General features: G+C 47.2%; 1 protein-coding gene across 1 annotated transcript in view; it reads right to left on the bottom strand.

Annotated features, from left to right (window-relative positions):
- Nucleotides 1–24,781, bottom strand: part of SPOCK1 (SPARC (osteonectin), cwcv and kazal like domains proteoglycan 1) — a 416,328-nt gene that overhangs the window by 100,051 nt on the left and 291,496 nt on the right. The window contains exon 5 of the mRNA XM_004586431.2: nucleotides 11,881–12,007. Coding sequence (XP_004586488.1) covers nucleotides 11,881–12,007 — 127 coding nt within the window. The remainder of the gene's footprint in view (nucleotides 1–11,880; nucleotides 12,008–24,781) is intronic.

Here is a 24,781-nt window from a genome sequence, read left to right as displayed (position 1 = left end):
TGTGTTCTCCATTAAAATGCATTCATCATGATGACCCGTTTCAGGACTAGAAATTTCAAATGAGTCTAGTGATGTTTATTTTATGGTGGGGCTATTTTTTCTTAAGATTTATTTATTTTTACTTGAAAGCAGATTTACAGAGAGAAGAAAAGATACAGAAGGTCTTCCATCACTCCCCAAGTGGCCTCAGTGGCCAAAAGCCTCCTCTGGGTCTCCGACGCAGGTGCTGGGTCCAAGGCTTTGGGCCATCCTCTACTGCTTTGCTAGGCCAGATTCAGGGAGCCGGATGCAGAGCGGCCGGGACACACACAGGTGCCCATGTGGGACACTGATGCCACAGGGCGGGGACTAGCCTGTTGAACCATGGCATCAGTCCTGATCCTGGTGTGTTTAAGGGAATATACTTGATTGTTTAGCCTTCAGACTAACTCTTTAACCAAAATCTGTTGCACATTTCAACTTTTACTTTGTACTAGAAAAAGCCGTCACTCAAATGGCTGGGAGTCAGTTACGGGGTTTGCGACTTGCGCTGCCCTGGTTTGGCAGGGTTTTGAAGGAATCCTGCCACAGCTGGGCAGTGAGTCACATTCTGCCATGGCACCCAGGGGTGCTTCGTCATTTTGTCAGCTTCAGGTTTCCTGTGTGGCAGCACGGGGTCACACTGCACCCATACGTGCTCTGACTTCTGGCTGCTGGCCATATCCTTTCTCTGTCTTCACACATGCTGTGCCCCCCTCTTCCCCAGTCCAGTGAACGCAGCTTCTTTGTGACCTGACTTCACAGGGGACCTCTGCTCTCTCAAACCAGAGTCTGAGCTGAGACTGACAAGCGCTCTTGTTGTCTCACTTTACTAACAGACAGGTTGAAAAAAAAAAAGTCTCTTTAACACAGGGTAGTAAACAGAATGAAGGTCTTGGATGTCCCCCTGGCCGGGCCCTAAGCCCACTCTGCAGTCCATGTGCAACTCCAGGCACAAAGCCTCCTGGTTAAATTAGCTCACTGGCCACCTCCCAACTGCATCCCACAGAGAAAAGGTCGGCGTTATGTCCAATTTTCAGTACCCCTTGCCTCCAGCCAGGAGCGTCCCTCACTTCTTGCAAGCTCAGCTCTCTATGGGATGTGTGCCTTATTTCTAACAGTCTTGCACAGAGAGCCCTGGGGCTACTGGTCTACCATGTGGCTGCGCATATGCTGTGCACACACTCTCCCCATGTGATACAACCCCACCCTGGCAGAAATACCCAAGGTTACCTCGCAAAGCTTAAGGAAACTATCCATTACAGAAACCCATAAGAAATAAGGGCACGTATTTCAAAAACTGCCCCAATGCAAACTTATCTTGTAATTCCATCTTTTTTTCCACAAGCTTAGGAAGGACGAAAAGGCCAGAGAAAAGAGATGATCCATCTGGGCCAAGAGGGAGTTCAGGCAGCCTCAGTGTGGAGGTGGTGCTTGGGCTGGGCCTTGAAGCTGCCATCTCAGGAATGCAGTCACCCCTTCTGTGGTGTGTGCACAGAGGTGCCCGAGAGAGGCTCCCTCTAAGCTATCCTGATAGTATACCAAAGTACAAAAAAAGCAGCATAATGCAGCCTTCCTACACAGTCCAATCAGTTCGCCTGCCCCTTGGTTATCGCCAGGGTTGTGTACAGTTTGCTGCACAGAAGTGCCAGGGCCAGACACCTTTTAGGAAGCCCTGGGGTAAAAAGAGTACACCTTCGGGGCATCGCATCCTCCCTGATGCGCAGAATCTCTCCCAGAGCCTCCTGGGAAAGACCAAGGCAGGAAGCCAGGATCCCCACTTTCCTACAGCACCCTAGCTTGCCATCTGAATGTCACAAAGCATGGCCTGGCTCTGGAGGGATGTGGCTTCCAAAGCAGACCTCAGTGCCTTCATGGAACTCAGCAAAACATCGCTCTTCCACTCACTGGGTCTTTCCTGCTGTCAGAGGTGTGCTGTCCTAGCAGCTGACAGACCCACAAGGCCACCGACGGACAAAGCAAATCATTTCTGTTCAGTGCACAGATGCTTCATTTGTTTCAGACAAAGGGGAAATGGAAGCGTTGTGAAAACCATCGCCTCCACACAATTATGGCTGCAATTCATGGTAAATTCCAACCCGTTTCTAATTCTAGAGAAAGCAATTCCTTTATTTCCTCACACAATACCCAGGTCTTAGCTCAAGGCTTAGAAAACAAGATGAGTGCTCTGAGCCCAGCCCACCTAGTGATGAAACGCTCTCCTGCGTTAACGCTGTAGCAACAGGTTTGAGGGCACTCGTTTGAGTACTGTGTCAGTAGGGAATATTTTGTGTGTTTCGTTAAAAACAAAAGCAACATGGTTGTGGACTTAATTAATGGTGTTTGCAATGATTTAGTTAGATTTATAGCGCTGTGCATACTCATTCTGGCCGGGGACTCTCCTGCCTTTTAAAAATATTGGTAGGCAGCTATCTCATGTGCTTTGCAATTTTACCTAATCCTTAATTTCATCTCCTGTGGAGGGGAGGCCAAGCATCACCCTGTGCAGGTAATTGCGTGATCAAATGGCTTAATTGTGCATTCCACAGAAGAGACAACAGGGAGGTTAGTCTTCCTAATGCATTTTTAACAAAAGCAGGAGCTAATTACATGGCATTCTACGCAGGGCATTTGAGAAGAAGAAACGGAAACCTATTCTTCAAATCTTGGTTAAATGCATGTTTGCATATAGAAAACAGAAATAAGTGGTAAAATAATTAGTTGAATTGGCTCCTTCTGCTCTCCCTCTGTGACTCATCTGCAGGCTGCAGTAGCGTGTGCGGTTCTGTGGCTGTCTCCCCGCCACGGATGATGCCGGAACATCTGTGCTTTTCGAAAATGTCACAATAACCACTTTGCCTGGAAGTTTATTCTCAAGAGCCAAAAAGACTGTGCTATCTTGACACATTCTTAGAAGAAATAAAGGCCAGAGAAAATTGAGGACAAATGTGTTCCATGATTAGAAAAAAGTAGCAATGCATTAAGCTAAATGCTTTAAAAGAATTCTGAATTGAAATGACACAGAATCTATTTTAGACGAACTTTCCCTTTAATTAGGCAACTTGTCTGGGATAAAAATTTGTCTTGTCTGCCCTTCTTGTCTTCTCTGACAGTCTGAGAAACATGAATTTCCCTGGATGCATTCTTGGCTTAAAATGGTGTCACTTAGCTGAAGACCTGAGTGAGGTTAACACAGTTGATATCTATAATGGTGACTGTGCAGTGCGCTTTCATTTTTTCTTACTTTAAAAAAGTGGAAGACAGAGAAGGAGTAGGACCTTGAGAGAGAGAGTTGTCTAACGGTCCACACCCTGACTGCCCAGCAGAGCAGAGGGCCAGCAACCCTACGGCCAGGAGATCGAAGTCAAACTGAGTCCCCTACAGGGGTAGCAGGTGACCGAGTCCTTGAGCCTCAGAGCAGTCTCCATGGTACATTCATCAGGAAGCCAGCACTGGTGGTGGAGCCGAGATGTGAACCAGGCACTCTGATATGAAGGTATACTAAATCAAATGCTGGACCCTACCTTTTAATTTTTACCATTTCAGTACACACCCTTTCCTTCCTTCCTCTTGTGCTAGGAAATATTCTAGTGACTCATAGCAAAGGCCAGGGGGCAGAAGTGCACGTGGCTCTAGCAGGCTGACTGTGGAGTCCCGTCAGCCTGGGCACAGACTCTGATGAAGGGATGGATATGTGATTCAAAATGAGCAAACTGGAATTACTCTTGGAGGTTGAACCACATACTGGTAAGTTTCTCTAGAGTTGCCATCCCGGGAGCTGGTCAATCCGGGACTGACAGAATCCACAACCCAAAGTCTGCCTAAGGGACGATGAAGCCCAGGCGAGACCGAGACCGGAGAGACAGAAGACAAGGCTGTGTGGTCAGCACTCGACCTTCACGTCTTTCTCTAAGGCCTGGCCAGCTCGGGGTAATTCCTAGACCTACAGAACCAGCAGTTCTCTTCCTTTCTTGAAGTGAGGTCATATTTCTGTCATGCACCATCAAAGGCATCTTGATGGGACAAGCAGCACTCCACATTATCCAGCTTGTCCCCACTCATGGAAATGACCAACTCCAGCTTTGGAGAGACCATGGTCAGTATCTGTCCGCTCCTTACCAGCTGCAGTGACCCGGAAGCAGTTTCATCACTTCAACCTTCATATCTTGACTTCAAGACTAATAATGACAGCACCTCCCTCACAGGCTCCATGAGAAAAATAGATGAGATAATTTAAGGAACAGAATCATATGGCAGCACTTAGCATGATGTCACCGTAGCACATGCACAGTGACTGCTTTGTTCTCATTGCTACTGTTGTAACTACTATTATTTAAATATTATTGTGCTATTGACTGCTATATACTCCCAACATCCACCTGTCCTTCCTTTAATAATTTAACTTTCCCAATTCCTATATCTTGGGGAGTGCTAAAAACTTTCTGTACAGCAAAGGAAACAATCAACAAAGAAGCAACCAAGAGAATGGGAGAAAACACCTGCACACTACACAACCGACAGGGGACTAACACCCAGGATTTACAAAGAGCTCCAGAAACTCAGCAAGAGCAAAACAAAAAACCCTGTGGAGAAATGGGGGAAGGAAATGAACAGACATTTTTCAAAAGAACAACTTCAAATGGCTAAAAGACATGAAAAAGTGCCGAGGTGCCTTAGCTGTCAGAGAAATAACAATGAAAACCACACTGAGGTTCCACCTAACTCTAGCGAGATTAGACTACATTCAGAACTCCAGTAACACCACCTGTTGGCACGGACGTGGGGAGAAAGCTACCCTCCTTCGCTGTGGAAGTCAGTATGGAGTGTGTGAAGAGAACTGAAAATCGAACTGCATATGACCCAGCTATCCCACATCTGGGAATACATCCAAAAGAAATGAAATCTGCATATGAGAAAGGGATCTGTAATCCTATATTCACAGCAGCACAATCTACAATAGGGAAGACATGTAAACAACCCAGATGCCCACCCAAAGAGGTGTGGATACAGAAATGGTAGTGCATCTACTCCATGGAATACTACTCAGCCATTCAAAAGATTGAAATTCTACCATTTGCAACCAAATGGTCCTAACTAGAGGTCATTATACTCATGAACCAAGTCAATCCCCAAAGAACATGTATCATATGTTCTCTCTGATACAGGACAACCTTCATGCAAAATGCAACAGCAGTAGCCCCTTCAATAATATTTTTGCTACATCTCAGGGGTTAGGTATTTTTATTTTCATTCATTCAAAAAAAGTTTGTTTTTCTTGTTCATTTCCTCCCTGACTCATAGGTCACACAATAGCATCATTTGCTTCAGCAAGGTCTTTGATTTTCTTTTTCATTTCTTCAGTGACATACTGGTCATTCATTAGCACGTTATTTAACTTCAATTTGTTGCAAATTTATTTTCTTTCTGTTGCTGATTTTGTTTCACAGCTTGTCATATAAGGGGATGTGTAGTAACTGTGTGGTAGAGACTATCACATACAGATGTGCAGAAACAATGCAGTATGCATTTCTACTTCCAAATCAAAGATGGACTCCCAGTGAAACTGTCGTATGTATGTTGACAACAGGATGCTGGGCCCTCTGCTACTGCCCATGCCTACAATGTCAGGATACACTTAAACAGCAAAATGAGGGACTTATGACTGATTGTGAAGAGGTTTACTATTGTAATGACATGGGGAAAATTAGTGGCGAGGGAAGGGATTTGGGGAGGGTGAAGAGAAAATCCCAGAGCCTATGGAACTGTATCATGGAATAAATAAATAAATAAATAAAAATAATACAACTTTCCAATTTTTGTAGGGCATATTTTAGGTGCCTAAAGTGAAAGCTGCATGTCCCAGATCCCCCTGCAGCTGGGTGAAGCCTGGAGACGAAGCTCTGGCCTGCGGGACCCAAGCAGACACCATGTACATGTTTCCCACTCCTGGGCGGAGCAGCCATGCTGGACTCAGGGACCAGAGCTCAACAGCTGCAGGCAACTGGGATGACGGAATGACAGGCAGAAGGCCCCGAGTCACCAAGAGTCCAGAGGGAACAGGATCAGTCGTTGGGCTTCTACATTTGGAGCTTGTACATGAAACAGCAATAAAGTACTGCCTTGTTTCCTTGTTTCCTTTGGGATCTTGTAATGTCAGCCAAAACCTACATCCTAACCAAGCCACAATTAATATTTTAGACATTATTCACACTTGTTCCTTCCAACAGCACTATAAAGGAAAAGGGGCGATACTTATAATAATAAAACCAGGGCGAGAATTCTATTTCAATCAAGAGTAGAGCATTTCTCTTACTATGTAAATTAGCTTTCATTATCAGATGACATTTGGCTACTCCAGACTAAGCGAAGGAGACAGAAAATGAAGCCAACTACGGGGCAGAAGGTAGACATGTGGCATGGGGTTTGCCCCCAGCCCTCAAACTGTCTCCCGTACAAGTCCTCAGAGCTGCTGCATGGCATCGAGTACTTCTGGAAGGTCACACAAACTCTGCTGTTGGCTTTTTCCAAGCAACAGGCAATCAGAACCCAGACACACCGCCTTGTCGGGTTGCTGACCTGCACTGTCGTCTCTCAGTAGGGGACTCTGTGCTCCCCCCACTGCCTGACAGCACACCAGTGTGGAGCTGTCCAAACTCCCCCTCAGCCCACTGGCTCCTTCGCTGCTGCTCTCTGTCTTGGTGCCATCACAGCTGCCTTGCATTCTGACCTACTGGCGCCCAAGTTCTGCAAACACAAGCCCTGGCGGGCAGTTTTCAACCAGGCCCATTTCTGCTGAATTTGAGGCATGGTTCTCACCAAGGAGCCACTTACACATAAAGCCAACTCTCCTCGCGTCCAGAATAACCTCAAGAATCTCTCTGCCCCAACTTGGCTTCAGAATCAAGTGCAGCAAAGGCCCCCAGGCCTGACATCCTAACAGGATCAACAATGCCTGGGGGGAGACAGAGAAGCTGCATGTGGCCTCCTGGACCCATGCGCTCAAGTGACCCAACCTACACAGAGTAGCCTGTTCTAATGAAATGCCAGCCAATGGAGAGTCCACTGCCAAGAATTTACAATGTGGGCCCGGCGGCGTGGCCTAGTGGCTAAAGTCCTCGCCTTGAACACCCCGCCCCGGGATCCCATATGGGCGCCGGTTCTAATTCCGGCAGCTCCACTTCCCATCCAGCTCCTTGCTTGTGGCCTGGGAAAGCAGTCAAGGACGGCCCAATGCTTTGGGACCCTGCACCCACATGGGAGACCCGGAAGAGGTTCCTGGTTCCCGGCTTCGGATCAACGCAGCACCGGCCATTGCACTCACCTGGGGAGTGAATCATCGGACGGAAGATCTTCCTCTCTGTCTCCCCTCCTCTCTGTATATCTGACTTTGTAATAAAAATAAATAAATCTTTAAAAAAAAGAATTTACAATGTGACCTTTGTTGGGAGCAACCGCTGAAAACTCTTAAAGATGCTTCTGAAGGGCCCAGCGCGGTGGTCTAGTGACTAAAGTCCTCACCTTGCATACACCTGGATGCCATATGGCTGCAGGTTCTAATCCCAGCAGCCCCGCTTTCCATCCAGCTCCTTGCTTGTGGTCTGGAAAAGCAGTCAAGAACAGCCCAAAGCCTTGGGACCCTGCACCCATGTGGGAGACCTGGAAGAGGCTCTTGCCTCCTGGCTTCAGATCAGCACAGCTCTGGCTGTTGAGGTCACTTAGGAAGTGAATCATCAGATGGAAGATCTTCCTCTCTGTCTCTTCTCCCCTCTGTATATCTGACTTCCAATAAAAGTAAAATAAATGCTGTTTTTTAAAAAAAGATGCTTCTGAAAAATAGTCAAATATGAAGCAACAAAAAAGCACAGGCATGCTCGGCCCCTCCCTCCCAGCACACACTGAAGAGAAACATTTTCCTTCACCGTGCTGTTTAAATTGGCATCTCTCTTCCGCTTCTAGACATAAATGAGCCATTTGCTAATTGTTTAACAGCGATTAAGGAAGATGTTTGGAGGGAAGGAGAGGGAGAAAAGACACACTATTCGCCTGCTAGTTGGCCAATTACCAGAATCAGCCTGATATCAGAGAATGGGGCTGGCTCTCCCACGGGCATTCAGGCCAGGCCCTGGAACAGTGGTTTGCCGAACCCCCAGGACCACAGTGTCATTCCAGACCGGCTCTCCCTTTCCTAAGCAACTCTCTCTCTGGATTGAGAAACCTCAAGATGCTGAGCTGGAGGAAGCCCGGGCTGGCCAGGTTCTAGCCAGCAGCACTGATGTCAGGGTCAGCTCCAGTAGGCTGTGTGAGCTCACCCTCCCTCCCAGCCAGCCCAACCAACCACCAGGCCAAGAGTAAGCAGATTCCAAATTATGCCTCTTTAACTGGATCTCCAATACTGTCCAGATGGGCAAGCTTCTATGAGGTCCACACCACGGCCCAGGAAACATGAGCCCTGACTATGTTTCAAGTGTCATTTCTGTAGCTGGTTGACCTGTCTTCTCCCCACATGCAAGCTGAGACAGCTTCCTTCTCCAGCCTGTGGAGCAGCCCTGCTCTGCGCTTCTGCAGTTGGCGCTGCGTCCAGATTCCTACCTAAATCCCTGTTCTACTGAAAGGGACCTGGGATTTGGAGCTTTGCCTTTGCCCTATCCCTCGCATTTAACACAATGCACCGAACTCAACAAATACTGGATTTCTGCACTACCGCCATTTCCTGGCTGGGGGAACAAGCCATGCAGAAGAGATGAACAGGAGCTACACAGGACAGTTCTTGGAGCCTGGAAGCCATGTCAAGGGTCAAGGCTGCAGTTAGCTCTCGGATCAGCTGTAGTGTTGGCCTGCAATTTGTCAAGGCTCCGTGGTGTCTTCTGTTCCTGTCTTTCATGGGCTGTGCTTTATAGAGACTGAACAAGCTTTCATGGACTCAAAACAGCCCCCCCCCCCCCGTTCATCTCAAGAGTCTGCACATCTTGTACACCTTCTCTTTGCTCCTTGGGGAGTCACACAGCTCCAGGTGACATCCCTAGTACTGGAAAAATGGAGTTCTGCTGAAGACACAGACTCCTAAATGCAATCCCCAATTCCAGCAGCCTGGGACTGCTGCAGCCCGAGAGCCTGCTTGCTGAGGCCCCAGGACAGCGGCAGCCTCTGGCCTTCAGGTTCCTTCTTCTGTACTTGAGACACTTCCCACAGCCCTCAGAGAGTCCTGAAGAGGTCAACTATTCACCTGGACAACTGTGATCACCTGACATGAAGTATTGGTTTCCCTGTAATGACACAGGGCCTGCAAAGTATTTTTATTAAAACTAATTTTTATAAGTTTCACATAACGGTAAGAAATAGCTTCTGGTTACACATGCATAAGGGCTCACCTGCCCTTGGTTTCCTTACACTAATGATCAAGGAAAAATAAAAAAAACTATAACTCAGTGGGATAGAAAACCATTCTATCATCAGTTAACTCATGAGCTGTTACTAATTTCGACATCAACTGGCATTGTCCGTGGGTCCAAAATATCCTTCTGGAGCTCAACAGACAAACAGTCCTGGATTGAGGACAATGTCCTAAACACACCAGTTGTCAACTCAAGGACACATAAGCACTCCCTTGGAAAGAACCTCGTGAACGCCCTCAAGGCTTAGCCCTAAGAGGCTTCTGGAGCCATCAACATCCTGCTTCCCACTGAGTGGCACTCAACTTGCTACAGAAGTAGACAGTACACAGGTTCCCCTAGAAACTCAGTGCAGACAGCAAAGTGGGAACCCGACACCCACACCACTGTCCACTGCCATGCCATCCCTCTTGCAACTCTCCTTTGTTTTAACTTCAAACAAAAGTGAGCAGGTCACAGGTGGCCAGGCAACAGAAAGTGGCTGTGAAACTCTGCTGCTGGCCTTGGACCACAGGCCCATATGGAGAAAAGGAAGAATCCTACAATTTCTGATGGGCTTTGGGCATCTTGTGCTTCCAGAAAGTTGTTTAACAAATCTGGGAAATAGAGTCAGCTGAGTGGAGACAGAGACCCAAGGCCACAAATGGCACAGCAGGTCCTTTAGGACTCTGCCTAGCAACAAAGTGGGTTACTGGTCTTCTAATAATCAAGAGTCACAACAGAGGGGTCCCCCAGAACCCAAGCCCTCCTCTAAAATCTGCTCCTGAAGCAGCACTGTCAGAGGACAACTTCCCCATGGGTGAGAAGCCAACGCTCCTCTCCCGTACAGCAAACATTTCCAGAGAGATGCTTTCCCCAGGAATCAAGAGTTCTAAAGCACCACATTAGAGGGGTTACCACTGCTCTGCCACTCAGGTCAGGGGGAGGAGGCACGGTTAGGCATCTTGTACAAGTGGGGGCAGAGGCTAGCAGACAGGGCTGCTAGCATTAGATGCATTTGTCCAAACAGCCCTGGTCCCCATGACCTTCTCGGGGATTCTCCAGGCTCAGGCTTGGTCCAGAGCTCTAACAGCTCTGGTCTCAGATCTAACAGCTCAGTCCAGAGCTGGAGGGAATACTATGGTCAGCACAAACTGGATCTTCACAAAGAGCTACCAGTACTCCGCCAGAGCCCTGGGCTGGATGTTCAGCTAAGCAGCTAAGCTCACGACAGGGACCGCTTGGTTATAGCCACGCACTCCACCCCACTCACTTGGCTCCGGGACTGGCAGTCCAGATTGGAACCTCCTTACTTCTTCTCAGCTGGTGGCCTCATGGGTCTGTCTCTCATCCCTGACACATGGCTCTGTGTGCCTGCTGATGGGGGTGGTAGGTGTTAGGATCTCACACTGTTAACATGACTGTGTCCTCAAGCTTGGAACCTCCTCTTCCAAGAAGATGAGATATGGCCTCTGTTCTTCACAACTTTCCCGCCCCTCACCTTACATACCCCTTCACTGTCGGAGCCACATGAACGCATTTTAAGCTCCTCAAACATATCATGGCACCCTGGCCTATACTACTTTCTCTTTCTGGAACATTCTATGCCCCTACTTTTGGCATAAAGACCTTCTCTCATCACTCCTCCTAAAGCATCATGCTTTGCAGTACTTTACTGAAATGTGAGAGGATGCCCTCCTTTGATTTCTGTTCCACTGCAGAAGGGGAGGGATGTATCCACCCTGTTCCTCATTGCCCCTGCCCAACTTCTCTACAGTTCCCAGAGTTCAGCAGGGCACTGCTGAGCTCACCATGGAAAGGTCCTTCCTGTAGATGACTTGGGTTCAGAAGGGGTCAGGCTCGGGAATGGGGGTGGGACGTGGTGAGGAGTGCTTGGTTAGGAATCACTGAGATCTCAGCATGGCCGTAGCAAGTAAAAGAGTAAAATAACAAAAAATTGCAAGTAAAAAAATTTTACACCATAGGGATGACAAGACTCACCTTACCCTGCCCCTCGTCCATGCACCGGGCTCTCTTCATTTGTTGGAGTCAAACTGACTTATGCCACACTCCCTTTGCTCCCATTTGACTACGAGAGAGCCTGAGTTCCCTCAGAGAGCAGGGTTGTGTCTGAATGGGGGCCTGTACAGGCACTGGACGCATTCTGGGTGTGCCTGATAACACTTCTGAGTTTTCTTCCCACTAGCAGAGCCAGGAACTGGCATATTTTAAGCAACAGGCTACCTCATTTGCTCTAGGAAGCCTGCTTGGATTAACTCAGGGTCATGTGCCTTCAACCAGCCCGGGGACAGGGACTGGGACATCTTGATCTAGCTTTTCTCCTTGTCTGAAGTGCATCTCTGAGTCTGCTTATACAGCAGTGTCTGTCCTGACATGCACCGAGACACTGCCAGGCCCATTTTGACATACAGTCTTAACAGAACACAGAGATCAAGTGTATTTTTGATGGCAAAAGACAGCAAAGAGGACCAACCTTGGAAGTATAGGAGTGTCCATCGGAGCCACAGACCATGGCCGACTGCACCAGGGGACAGGGCTTGCATTTGACCAGACTGGCGGGTCCGGCCCAGTGTTTGTGGGCCACACTTCCCTTCTTTTGCCTACAGGTCAGAAAAAAAGAGGCAAACGGTTAGTATATGCTCTGGCCCTCATGGGTCTTTCCTCCAAGCTAAATTAAATCAATCAATCAAGGGCTCATCGACCAGGCAGGGGGCTGCCAAGGATCCCTGCCCAGCATGCTCATTTGTTAAAACTCACAGACAGGGGTCAGGAGACTTGATCCTAAAATCCTGTTTAACACAACAGATGGGCCGAGGAAAACACCACAGACCCTGAAGTCTTGTAAATACGAACTCACTGTTCATATGCTTCAGACACCAGTGTGGGGGTGTGGCTGCATCAGTCCCAGCCACAGGGGTTCTCTGTCCCCAGCACACACAAGAGCACCCAACTCAGGTTCTCCTGGGGCAGCTGGACAGCCTTTTCCCGGGCGACACACAGGTGGCGCCATGAGCACTTTCATCTGAATCGCACCTCCAAACCTGGCCGGAAGACTGTATCACTGCTATAGAAAACCCTCTCTGTTGCTCGTATTAATGGCTAAATACTAAAATGAAATAGACACGAGACAGCTGAATGGTACCTTATAGCCATTTTAAGGTATATAGCAGCTGGTCCTGTGTATGAACTAAAATTGAAATGTCAATGAGATAATCATAGGTTGTGGTTAAGAACGTGCTTCTTTTTTTTTTTTTTTTTTTGTTTTGTTTTGTTTTATTTTGTTTTTTTTAACATACTGGTTACGCAAAACCTTGTCAATTCCATACTGTTACAAATTGCTGTTAATGTTATATTGAGAGTCTTAATTGACTGGGATGATATGCTACCAGCTCTGACTTTGGACCAGAAATGGTCTCCCCAACAAACTGTTCAACCCATCTGGACAATGAGTAGCTGGACTCTATGCTGGGTATATGTTTGCAAGGAAAGAATCTTGATGGAATTTGAACTGTAATACTGCATCAAGGTGGAGGAATCCACCAGGGGGGAGGGGTGTGGGGAGGGGTGGGGGGATTCCCAGAGCATATGAAACTGTCACATAATGCATAATAATTAATAAAAAAAATTAAAAAAAAAAAAAAGAAAAATAAAAAAAAAAAATGAAAAAAAAAAAAAAAAAAAAGAAAACCCTCTCTGGATCCAGTTTACAGCAATTCCAGGCCAGCTTCCAATGTGCCACTCGATAGAGGCTCTGAGGTGATGTCACTTTCAACTGCTAAAATCATCAGAATCCCACTTTCATTCCAGCTTGCGTTTCCCCTCTCCTAACCTTTGTCATAATGATAAATGGCACTATTAGGATGGCTTTTGTTCACGGAAGGAACCCCGTCACTGGATCATAAACCACTGAAATAAAGGCTGAAGTTACGGCCTCTCCTTCTCCCCTAGCCGAAGCTGGTCTCTCAGCAAACTCCCATGCCACAGCAGCTCCCATGCCGTGGGGCTGGGACCCAGCTGGGGAATGAGCGGCTCTGGCCTCCTCACCCGTGAGCCCAGGACTGCCTCCCTGAGGTGTTTCTCTGCCAGTCGCCAGGTGGTGGTGAGTGTGTGGGCCCTGGAGTCAGGAAAACTCCAGCTCAAACCTCTGCTGGGCTACCTGCTCCCTCGGTGACCTTGGCAGTATATTTAATTCTGCATATATCTTAGTTCCTTCACATGTAAAAAAGGGGGGAATAGAACATTCTCAGAGTGCTTGTGAGCCCGTGTAGACACCGTACTTAGTACAGATCCTATAAAATAGGAAGCAATAAAAATGGGCAGTTACAACCCAAATGATTTGTCCCACGAGATAGGGATCTAAGAGCTGAAACCACGATTTCCATAGAAACCAGATCTTCCCCCTCAGGCTCTGGATTTGGAATGATTTTCTTCTCCCACAAAATTAATGGAGCCACAAGAAGAAAATCTGTCCTACCAAATTCAGAACAAATCTATTAATTCCTGAAGAACTCATGTTTAGTGCCCAAGCGAATATATCTCCTTTTAAACGAAGGTAGGCAGGAAAGAAGATGAGTAAAGCAAAATACAGCCCGTGTGTTGGTGTTTACCCTACCTCAGGTCTGCCCTGGCAGCCAGAGAAAGGTGGTCTGCCAGGTCAAGTAGCATGAGGGTGACACTGGGGTAGAGCAGCCATTCTCATGGCACAAATCCATGGGCCAGCCGGCATTGCTGGCAGCACAGACCTGAAGGCTCAGCCTGCCTGACCACAGAGCCACGCAAGTCCTCTGCATGCCTCAGGAGAGCACCTGATCAACCCTGCTCCTGGACCACGTGTGGAAACCAAGGCTCCAGGAGGGCAAGAGGTACTGAGTCACAGAGCTGATGGGAGGCCAGGCCTGGGCAAATGCCACATGGCTGCAGGGCCTGTCCAAGGAGGAAGCCCTGGGCTGCCGCCCAGGTTGGTTCAAATGACAAGAGCAGCTCAAAAATCCCACAAAGGCACCCATGTGTGCCACTGGGGGCCCATTCTCCTGCGACTTGCTGATGCTGTAGCACCTACCCAGCTTGGTCTTGGCTTTCTGTCCAGAAGGGGAAAATAATTGTTTTATTTCAATTACATGGAGCAGGAGGAATCTTAGTGTCCTTCGCCCAGCATACCTACTCCTCTGGGGTTTGCTCTGGGCTACTGGCAGAGGGATGGAGGTGGGACTCTGGGAGATAAGCAGGCTGTCAGCACAAGGTTAATCTTAGAGAACATGATTCCTTCACCAGAACACACGATACATTTCTCCTCATTCGCACGGTAGATTGTCTGACACTGATAATGAATCAGCAAGTGCAGGAAGATGTTCTGGCACGTGGCAGCCCCTCTCCTGGGTGTCCCCAGTGAGCGCACCCACAGCACAGTCAACACTTAGCATGGGTCCCCGGAAAGAGGTCATAAAGTCTAAAGGGTGGGAAGGTTTGCTCAGCAGATAGAACTCTGCACAGTGATGCCCTAGAGGAAAGGAGCCTATGGAGCTTAGCCAAAGACAGAGGAAGCAGAAGTGGACGACGGATCACTGGCTTTGAAGACAAGATGGGATCAGCTATCAGAGGCCAGTTAATGACAAGTCACCTCTGTCTCTGGATCTGAGCTTACACATAAAATTAAGTGCGCTGCATGGAGCCTGGCCAGTGCCTACCACAAAGCCTGGCGTGGCGGGTGGTTAGGTCCTCACACGATAGCCACTGCAATGGTTACTCAGCAGTTCAACACAAAATCACAAGATGCCAAAGAAAATAGAAATGAATCTAGTACAGCGACATCCTGCTTTAGGTGAAGGACTGGAGGCAAGCAAAGGAAGCGACTTGCAATGACACACAATGGTGGGGATCTCACAGATATTCAATCAATGGAAGTTATCCAGGAAACCACTGCAGGGACCTCGGTCCATCTTAACGCCCTATTTTGGAATCTGTACTTTCATTAGCAGGGTGTCCAGTCAGATAAACAAGTCTCTTTGGCAACACTGCTCCTGCTCTAAACCTACACAACAGCAAGGTCCACACAGCAGTGCTCCATGGTCATGGATCAAACACAGGCAGAACCAGCTTTGACCTCTCCCCGTACATCTTTGGCAGGTCCCAAGTGGAGCTGGAACCCAAACCTGTGCCCTCTGATGCCAAGTGTATAAAGTTTAGGGACAAGAATATATGAGACCAAGGAAGCCTAACTTCCTCGACTATTTGTTATATATTTCAATCCCCACAGTTCAGTACAAAGTCATAAAATAATGAACAACTCACTCAAAGCAAGGGACCAAGATTTCTGACTTAAGATATTGCAATTCCCGAGCCAATGAAGAATGCAATCCGATGAATGTGTCTTGATGGAACTGCTATGCCCAGTGTCACAGACATTCATCAACTAGAGTGACACAAGCAATTTAGTGTGGGAGGCAGGTCCTGCCAGTCTTTGCATTTGCCACGGAGCCCTAACTGCATCCCTGGTTGATGCTAAGCGTCGGCCGCTACTACAGGCTGATGGCAATGCCCCATAAGATCCCAACTGCAGGCTCCTGTGCATGCCAGGAAGCCAGATCACTGGCAGGTCACCAGCATTTCTCATTCCTGTCTGCTCAACTGCTTATTTTCAATCTTTGTCAACTTTACAAAATTCCCAGCATTTTAAGACGTTGAAGCAGAGGGATGCTTAGGTGATCCCCATGGTTAATACCTCCTTGCTCAGCAAGCCAGACCAGGAGACAGTTCAAACTCCGAGCTTTGGTATTACACTGCCCCAGGCTGCTCTTACAGGCCCACTACCTGCTTTGCTGCTTGCCCCAACACACACATTACACAGCTGCACACACACAACGCACAGACTGCAGGCAACACCAGTGTCTGCACTATTCATCCCGAGCTGTCTCTCCGAGCCCAGCAAAGATTTCTATGTCATTCCGTCATTCTTCCCTTGACCTGATACTTCAACTGCTAACCCCTTTCTCCCCTTGGTCCTGCTTTCTTCAAGGCCCAGCTTATCCATCACCGCTACTCTGTAATACTCCTAGCAACCTGTCCCCAGGATCCATTCCAGCCTAGCCTTCTGATGGCTTCTGCTTGGGTTCCCTGCCCAATCCCAAAGTGAGCATCCTGATGGCACCTGACCAGATGTTAATGGGGCACACTCAGTTTAACAGCCTGCGATCCCATTGGGGACGCCTCCCTTCCCTGGGCTCGCCTTGCTACTCATCCCTATGAATTGTATTTCCATCTGGCCAAATTTCAGGTCTCTTCCATGCAAACTAAAACCTATAGATTTTGTCAAATATTTCTCATTATTACAGCAAATATTATTCTTGTTCATGCCTTAAATCAGCTGTCCTATGTCTTTCCTGATCCCATGATTCTGACCATCAAGTAGATATCAGATGACATCATGTATGCTAACATTACAGGTGCAGCTGTGACCGTGAGTACAGCATGAAGCAGGTCTTTCTGTATGTGTCATACTTGATGGACTGTGCATTCCTCAGGGCAGTGACTGGGTCTTAATCCCTTTTCTACTCCTGATACTGAAAAGAGGGCTGATGCTCGGTGTACACACTTGCCCACAGACTACCTAAATGTATTACTCCATGCCTTTTAAACCCTCCCCTTTTATTTCTGGAAATTATTAGCACAAAAGAGATGACAAACACAGCATTTTTAAAAAAAAATCTTTAAAGATATATTCATTTTTATTAGAAAGGTAGATACACAGAGAAAAGGATCTTCCATCCACTGGTTCACTCCCTAGGTGGCCGCAATAGCTAGAGCTGAGCCAATAGGAAGCCAAAAGCCAGGAACTTCCTCCTGGGTCTCCCATGTGGGTGCAAGATCCCAAGGTTTTGGGCCATCCTTTACTGTCTTCCCAGGCCACAAGCAGGAAGCTGGATAGAAACAGAGCAGCCAGGACATGAACCAGTGCCCATTAAGGGATTCCGGGGGATGTAAAGTGAGGATTTAGCTTCTATGCTATTGAGCTGGGCTCCAGCATACTGTTTTAACTTACAACAACTCAACAGACTGTTGTTTCCAGGAATTCTAAAACCAAAAAATAGTCCACCATGCAAAACAAAACAAGAAACAAAAACAAAACCTTTAGAAAGTGGGCCTGGGGAACTCTCCAGTGCTGGAGCTGAAGGGCCCCAACCCTGGAGGTCAGCCTGTGTCTGAGGCTGCATGTGGTCCTCAGATGCACTGGCTGCAAATTCTAACATATATTCATCTTCAGATTCAGGAATAAAAAAGCAGACGTTCCAGGAAAATGCCCAAAAGTTGCTATCATCATCAGTTGTTCCTTATTTTTTCTCAGTATTTTTTTCAAATAAATGAGAAATGCTAACTTCAGTCATGTTTATAAGGGAATATAGCCTCAGTGAAAACTCAGAACTGGAAACAGTCAGCCAACATAATTGGGAGGAGCTCAAAACACAACACATGACTTTTCCAACAAGCTAATAAGACTCCACAGAATCAAATACTGATATTATCAATTTAAGGACTCACTTTGCTCTAAAACTGTTCATGGAAACAATCCTCAAAGTATAAGATACACTATGAAAATAAATTTATGAATACTCTTTTTATTGACTCATTGTTAGAGGAAGGCAGGGCCATAAACACACAAGAGGGCATCAGCCAAATGGCAACAGACTGAGTAGGTCAGACATACCCCTCAGGGAATTCCTGTCTTGTTTTCTCGAAACATAACCCTCTCTCTCTTTTCGTAAGTTTCCCGGATGGATTTTTTTTTTGTATTTTTGTTTGCTGTATTGTTTTTATGCTATAATTCAGTAGTTATAGGTATTCCCTGCTCTACATCCTCGTCTTCCTTCTCCATTCTTCCCCATCACCATTTTCTCCCATGTTATTACAACACCATGGTCCTGCAGCAACAGTCACAAGTCCAACATTCTGCTGTTTAGGTGTATCATGGCATTGCAAGTATTGACAATGGTGGAAAATCTAGTAATTGTCACAGTATATTTAACAGTTCTTTGGGAGTCGTCCTTTTATTCGGGAGTAGAGAGGCATACTGCAAGGTTTCTTCACTTCCAGACGTGCTAGTCTCCATTCTACAGTTCATGTATAAGTATATACTTGTTTACCTATGTATCTGTTTTGCATTTTGCATCAAGAAGCATCACCCATAACCTTCCACTGCACACATCACTGCTTTCAGTAATTGCCTGCAATGGGACCCCACTGATGCTCACTTAGACATCTCCAAACCTCACCGACCTGCCTGCCCCTCCCCTGCAACTGACACCGACTCTGGAGTCTTTGATGGCATTACTTGTGGGCTGGCATCTCACTTGGTTGTGCCCAAGAAGGGCCATGGCTAGGTCCCCCATCAAGGAGGTGGCAGGATGAGTAACTTTGTCAGCAAAAAACACATACACATACACGTGTGAATGTCTTGACATCTTCCCTCCCTGACAATTTTGATAATGACAGGGATGACTGCTAACCGTGTATCTAGAAGTGCTGATTTTTCTTTCCTACTAAAGAAGGGTCATTCATTTTATTCAGAACATTTCGTATTCTACCTTGGATGTATATGTTTACACTCAACTGGTTTACTCTGTGTAAGAACAGCTGGTGAGGTAGTAAAGCAATGGTAGCATGCTGTATGTTTGCCTGGCTATACACGCCTGTCCCAGGGCCCACCTGCACTTCCCTGATTCCTCCAGAGGGTCACATGCCAGCACTGCTCTCATCTACAGGGGGACAAACTGACACCAACAAAGCCAGGCTTCGCCACCAAACCTCCCATTCTGCCCTGTCTTTGTTTTCTTGTCTTTCATGTCATTAAATGCCCAGCATCACCTGGGACACTCCAGACATGTGTTACTCTTATTTCTGCAGTTTGCTTTGCCTTGTGAGGAACACTGCAATTTCTTTGGACAGAATCTCACGTCTGGGACCTTTGTCCTTTATCACAGGAGCCAACGCCATGCAGCAGGACGGAGATGATGCTCACACGTATAGGGAACCTATTCAAGAACACTTCCTTTCCAGCAATCACAGAGTTTGTTTGCTGGCATAAAAGGATTGCATGCGTATTTCCATGTTAATAACCAACTGCCTATTAAAAAGTAAGATTGAATTTATTTGCAAAATCAAAACTAATTGTGCCTAAAGCAGGGATAGATGATATTCAGACAGTTGACATGGTGGCTATTTTGAACCACAGATGAAATAATGAATGTTAATTAAAATGAAAAAAACCCATGTTAACCATTGAAATAATCTGTCACATAAAATGATGCACTAATTCCTCTGTTGTTAGGGTTCTTTGAGTCATTGTACAAAGTCATCAGATTACACAGGAAGCACACAATGGCCTATGTCAATTTTCAAAGCCACTCTGATGGCAGAGGCGGGCTCTCACAGGGCATCATCTCCGTCCCGCTACATGGCACTGGCTCCTGTGACAAAGGAACAAGGTCCCAGACGTGAGATTCTGTCCAAAGAAATTGCAATGCTCCTCACAAGGCAAAGCAAACTGCAGGAAAAAAAAATTAACACATGTCTGGAGTGTCCCAGGTGATGCTGGATATTTAATGACACAAAAAACATGCTGCGTGCAGAGGCCTGGTGTTCAAAAGGATGAGTCTGTTGTGGTGATCCCAGCAACCAGATCACTGCTGAGGACTGCTGCTCCCACAGCCACTGACCCATGGGACACCCTGCATTCCTCGAACGATCAGGGACTGCTTAAAGACATTTTCAGGAACTGTCTCATTCACCCCTCCCAAGGACTCCAAGGTCGGGGGAGGTTATGACAGAGTATGGACAGCTTTCAAGGGCTTATAAGCTGGGGAGACTGTGGGCTTGGTAAGACAGGGCACGGCCTGGGTGATGGGAAGAACCTATGGCCACAAGGTGAGCCCTGGGCATCAAGGGAGAGGCGGGATTAGAAACATCAGCAAGATGTCACCAGCATGAGGATGCAATTCCAAAAGCAAAAATCTCTCTCTGGGGGCATTGGAAATCTGACCACCAGACTGGCTCTTTTCAAGTTGGAACTGCATGACCTGCCCTTCACCTGGGCTGCGTAATGGCCAAGGCAGCTGGGGACGCATCTACGCTTCATAGATGAGAGGATTCAGGAGCCACCAATGAGCATTTTCAAAAGAAACACCACATGTGTGTGCACAAATGAGCTGAAAATGATTAAGAAGGCATCCACCTTAAACATCACACACCGTCAGCAAGGCAGAAGAGGAGGTAACAAATCCAGCTCCTGTGTGACTCAATACTGCTGCTAGATTTGCTTATAGCCATTTACTGCCAGTCTCCATGATACAAACCAATACACACACACATACACACACACACACACACATTTTTAAGTTAAGGAAATACATGGTGCTATACTTTCAACAATCTTTCAGCCCTCATCTGCTCAGTCATGTTTAAAGGAGCTTTGGTTCTTGGAATGGAGAAGGAGCTCCAGGTATAGAAAAGGGACTGAAAAAATAATTATGAAAAAAGAAACCGATCTGGTCCAAGTTTCCCTCGTTGACCAGTCCTCAGAAGTTTCAATGGAGACCGGGAGGTGAGTTCAGCTCTATCAGAATTCAGTTTCCCCAGTTACACTTTGAGGACTTGGGGGTGAGCCTTGCGTCTAGGGGTTAAGATACAGGTTAGGGGCTTGGCGGCATGGCCTACTGGCTAAAGTCCTCGCCTTGATCCCATATGGCCGCTGGTTCTAATCCCGGCAGCTCCACTTCCTCTCTATCTCTCCTCCTCTCAGTATATCTGACTTTGTAATGAAAATAAAATAAATCTTAAAAAAAAAAGATATAGGTTAGGACACTTGCATCCTATATTAGACTACCTGCGCTTGATTCACAATACCAGGTCTGAACTACAGTTTCCTGGTAGCACAAATGTTCAGAGCGGGACACCTCAAATCCAGGAACCCGCAAGAGACCTGGATTGAGTGCCAGGGGATCACTAGGCAGCATCTGAGGACAGAAGCAGCAGATATGAGCAATCTTCTCTCTTCACTTTTCAAATAAACACACACACACACACATACTTTTAAAAATGAGGATCTATACCAAAACTGATATCCAAATTATGGCTAGAATTCCAGAGAGTGTTTCTTGTGTAAGCACAGATGAAGTACCTATTGTGTGCTAGAAAAGGGGTAAAGAATTCAAAGCTAATGCTTGTATTGCATTAGATGCATTTCCTACAACATACGTTTAATGGAGTATGTTAAGCTTACTGATCATATCTAATTACTCTGAATTGATTTAGAAGAGTCCCCCCCGCCCCATTTACTCATTCTGAGACACAAAAGACTCATGGACTGCCAACTTTTCCAAGAAAACCTCTGTGTAGCAAGAAACCAGCTCTTCATTTCCAGGCAGTTTATATTTAGGAGTTGTTGCCACGAATAATTTGTGTGGCCAATGGGCAAGCCACACGAAGAATAGGAACTTTCCCAGATGTGGTTCGGATGTCTGGTGGTTCGCCACTCTGGACATTCTTTGAGTCAAGGTTTTCCCTTGGACTTGAAAGCAAAGTTGCATGTCCAGGGATCCTTGTTAAACCTGCTCTAGCCTTAAACTCTGAGGCTCCTCAGTGTTTCTAGGCACCATAATGAAGATTAACAGGTTGATGCGATTAAGTAAATTCCACAAACTGGTGGGAGACTCTGCATCTGCAGTCACGTTCCATTACGACAGTGACAGGCCACGGCCAATGCCACCAGGGGCTCAGTAAGGAAGACTGATGGGGTTTTAACTCAAAAATCAGCTTGTGGAAAGGAGACAGTCCCTGGAGCCTACACACAAAAACAGCTTACATGCAAAGATGGGGCACTCACACACCCCAGCTGAAATTCTGCTTTGTTAAAGAAAACTGCTAAGCCAGCAGTGCCACGGCAAGCTACTACAGAAATGTAAACGCACAGTTGAGCTTTCTTTATTCCCTCAGGATAATGGTCAGGGACTTACTCTGCTGTGTAAAACCCATCTCTTCCTCACAGGGGGAGGGGCAGAAAAGAGACGGTTCCATTTACCAATGGACCTCTGGCTTTTCAATTGCATATCTTGTTTGGCTGTTCTTTTGTTTCACTGGCCCAGTAGAGAGATAAGTATCACCAGCCTGTAGACCCAAGAGGAGACTGCGGGCCATGGGGCAATGGATACAGTGGAGAGAAGCAAAGTAGAAGCAAGACGATAGGGCTTAGTAGGTTGCCCCTCCATCCTCCTGCCCTTACAGGAGGGAACAGTGTGTGTGTGTGTGTGTGTGTGTGTGTGTGTGTGTGTGTCAGGGTTGGGGGGTTGCACAGCTTCTGCGTATTTGCAGCCACACAAGTGCATAGGAAGATGCTACAAGCTCACTTAGTTACAATTTGGTGGTGGTGGCGTGGCAGGTGTATTATTATGGGATATGTCACCTGCAGCCAGGCATCCCATTCTGGGAGAAGTGGGGGGTGCAGCAGAGTCTTAGGGGCTGCCAAGTACCTTCGGGAGGAACAAGTGAGCAAAAAGAAGCCTCACAAAGGGACAGAGGTGGAACTGGGAGCGTGACTGCTTTCAGGACAGACGTAGACGAAGAGGGTGTTGACTGAAACATGGCACGTTGAGAGACTCTGTTGTCTTCTACTCCAAAAAGCAGCAATGGTGCATGGCACGGGCCACGGGGAACACAGTCAGATCCTACAGAGAAGCGACCCTGCACCCTGCCAGCCTCCTGGCTGAGGACATTACTTGTGACAAATGGATGCCAGCTCAGAGGAGCCTTGGGTCTCGAGAGTAGCGGCTGACTCAAATGCCCCTCTTTTCCTTGCCCATCCCTAAGGCAGGTCCAAGGTCAGTCCATAACACACAGACCTGCGGCTCTGAGAAACTTCTAGGTGGCAGCTTGTTGATGTCAAGGCCAAGCCTAGGGCCCCAGAGGAACATGGAGCTGTAGAGATGTCTGGTCCCAAAGGAGGCTTCAAGAAAGACCCCTGAAGGACAGGGGAGAGGGCAATGGCGTCTGGGAAGGCTGCTCTGCAGGACAGGGCTGTTGTCACACCGGCTTCTGGGGGAGTTCTGCTAACACTTTCCAGTATCAACGGTGTGCTCAGGAGAGTGGCAGGTCTATCACACAGGATACAAAGAGCAGTGGAGTATATCCCTGCACGCCTGTATGAACACCCCAATCCTTACTCCAAGAATCACTTTGTGATTCAGCTCAAGTCACGCAGGTACTGATGAAGGGCATTTGCTGGATTCTATACCTCCAGCTCCTCTCTTAACTGATCCATGAACCCATGAAATACGAGCTGAACTCCTAACTGTGCCATGGCCTGACACAATGGCTTTGAAGGTGAGCAGATTGGGTCCTCATGGGGCTGCTACTTTATAGGGCATTTGGGTGTTCTAAGAGAACGGGATGAGTATAACACAGAGTGGAGTGTATACTCAGGAACTAAGAAACTGAGCATGACAAGTGCTACAGACTGAACATTTGTAAACTTTGAAAAAAAAAAAAAACAGTCCTAACCGCCAAGCAGATGGGGCTGTGGGGCATGGGTGACTAAGTCTTGGGGTCAGGGCTGACATGCATGGGTTGACTGCACTGGCCAGTCTCTCCCCTGTGTCAGAAGGCAGTGCTTACACGCCATCTATGAGAAGACCTTCACCAGACACCAAACCTGATGAGGCCTTGAAACTGAGACTTCCCAGCCTGCACAATCATGCTGTTTACAAGCCCAGCACAAAGGGACTAAAACAGAAAACTGGTATTAAGAAGAGCGGGTGCGTCTAGCAGAAATGAAAATGTACATTCATCTTTGAAACTGAACAACAGAGGTGGCTGAGGGAGCATCTGAAGGTGCGCTAGACAGAGCTTACTTGGATGGGCCTTCAGAGGTGATCCTACCAACAGCTATGCACAACGCTTCAATCGTGGGCAGTATTTAGGTAATTCTGAGCAGAAAGCTGGCAGGTACAAAATGGCAAAGGCTATTCTAATTCAGGCTCAGACAGAAATGAACAAGTTACAAGAAACTGGAAGAAAGGCCACCCTTATAAAATGGCAAAGAAATCTGGCTGAAATGCATTCTTGTTCAAGTGCTTTGCAAAACATAGTAACTGTGACCAATACATCGGATATTTGACTCAGCCAAGGATTGAAGAAGTGGCGTAGTTCCACTGGGCCACTTACAGTAAAACTATATAAAGCTAGAAGTGTTCATCATGGAGGTATTGAGATGAAGCTCTGTGCTCCTAGCTTTGGACCCTCCCAGCTCTAGCCTTTGCAGCCATTCGGGGAGTGAACAGATGGATGAAAGACAGCTCTCTCTCCGTTTCTCCCCGCCTCCTGGCCCTCCTGTT

Source organism: Ochotona princeps, chromosome 19, assembly GCF_030435755.1.
Source record: "Ochotona princeps isolate mOchPri1 chromosome 19, mOchPri1.hap1, whole genome shotgun sequence".
NCBI lineage: Eukaryota > Metazoa > Chordata > Mammalia > Lagomorpha > Ochotonidae > Ochotona > Ochotona princeps.
This window is presented reverse-complemented; position numbering and strand designations above follow the sequence as displayed.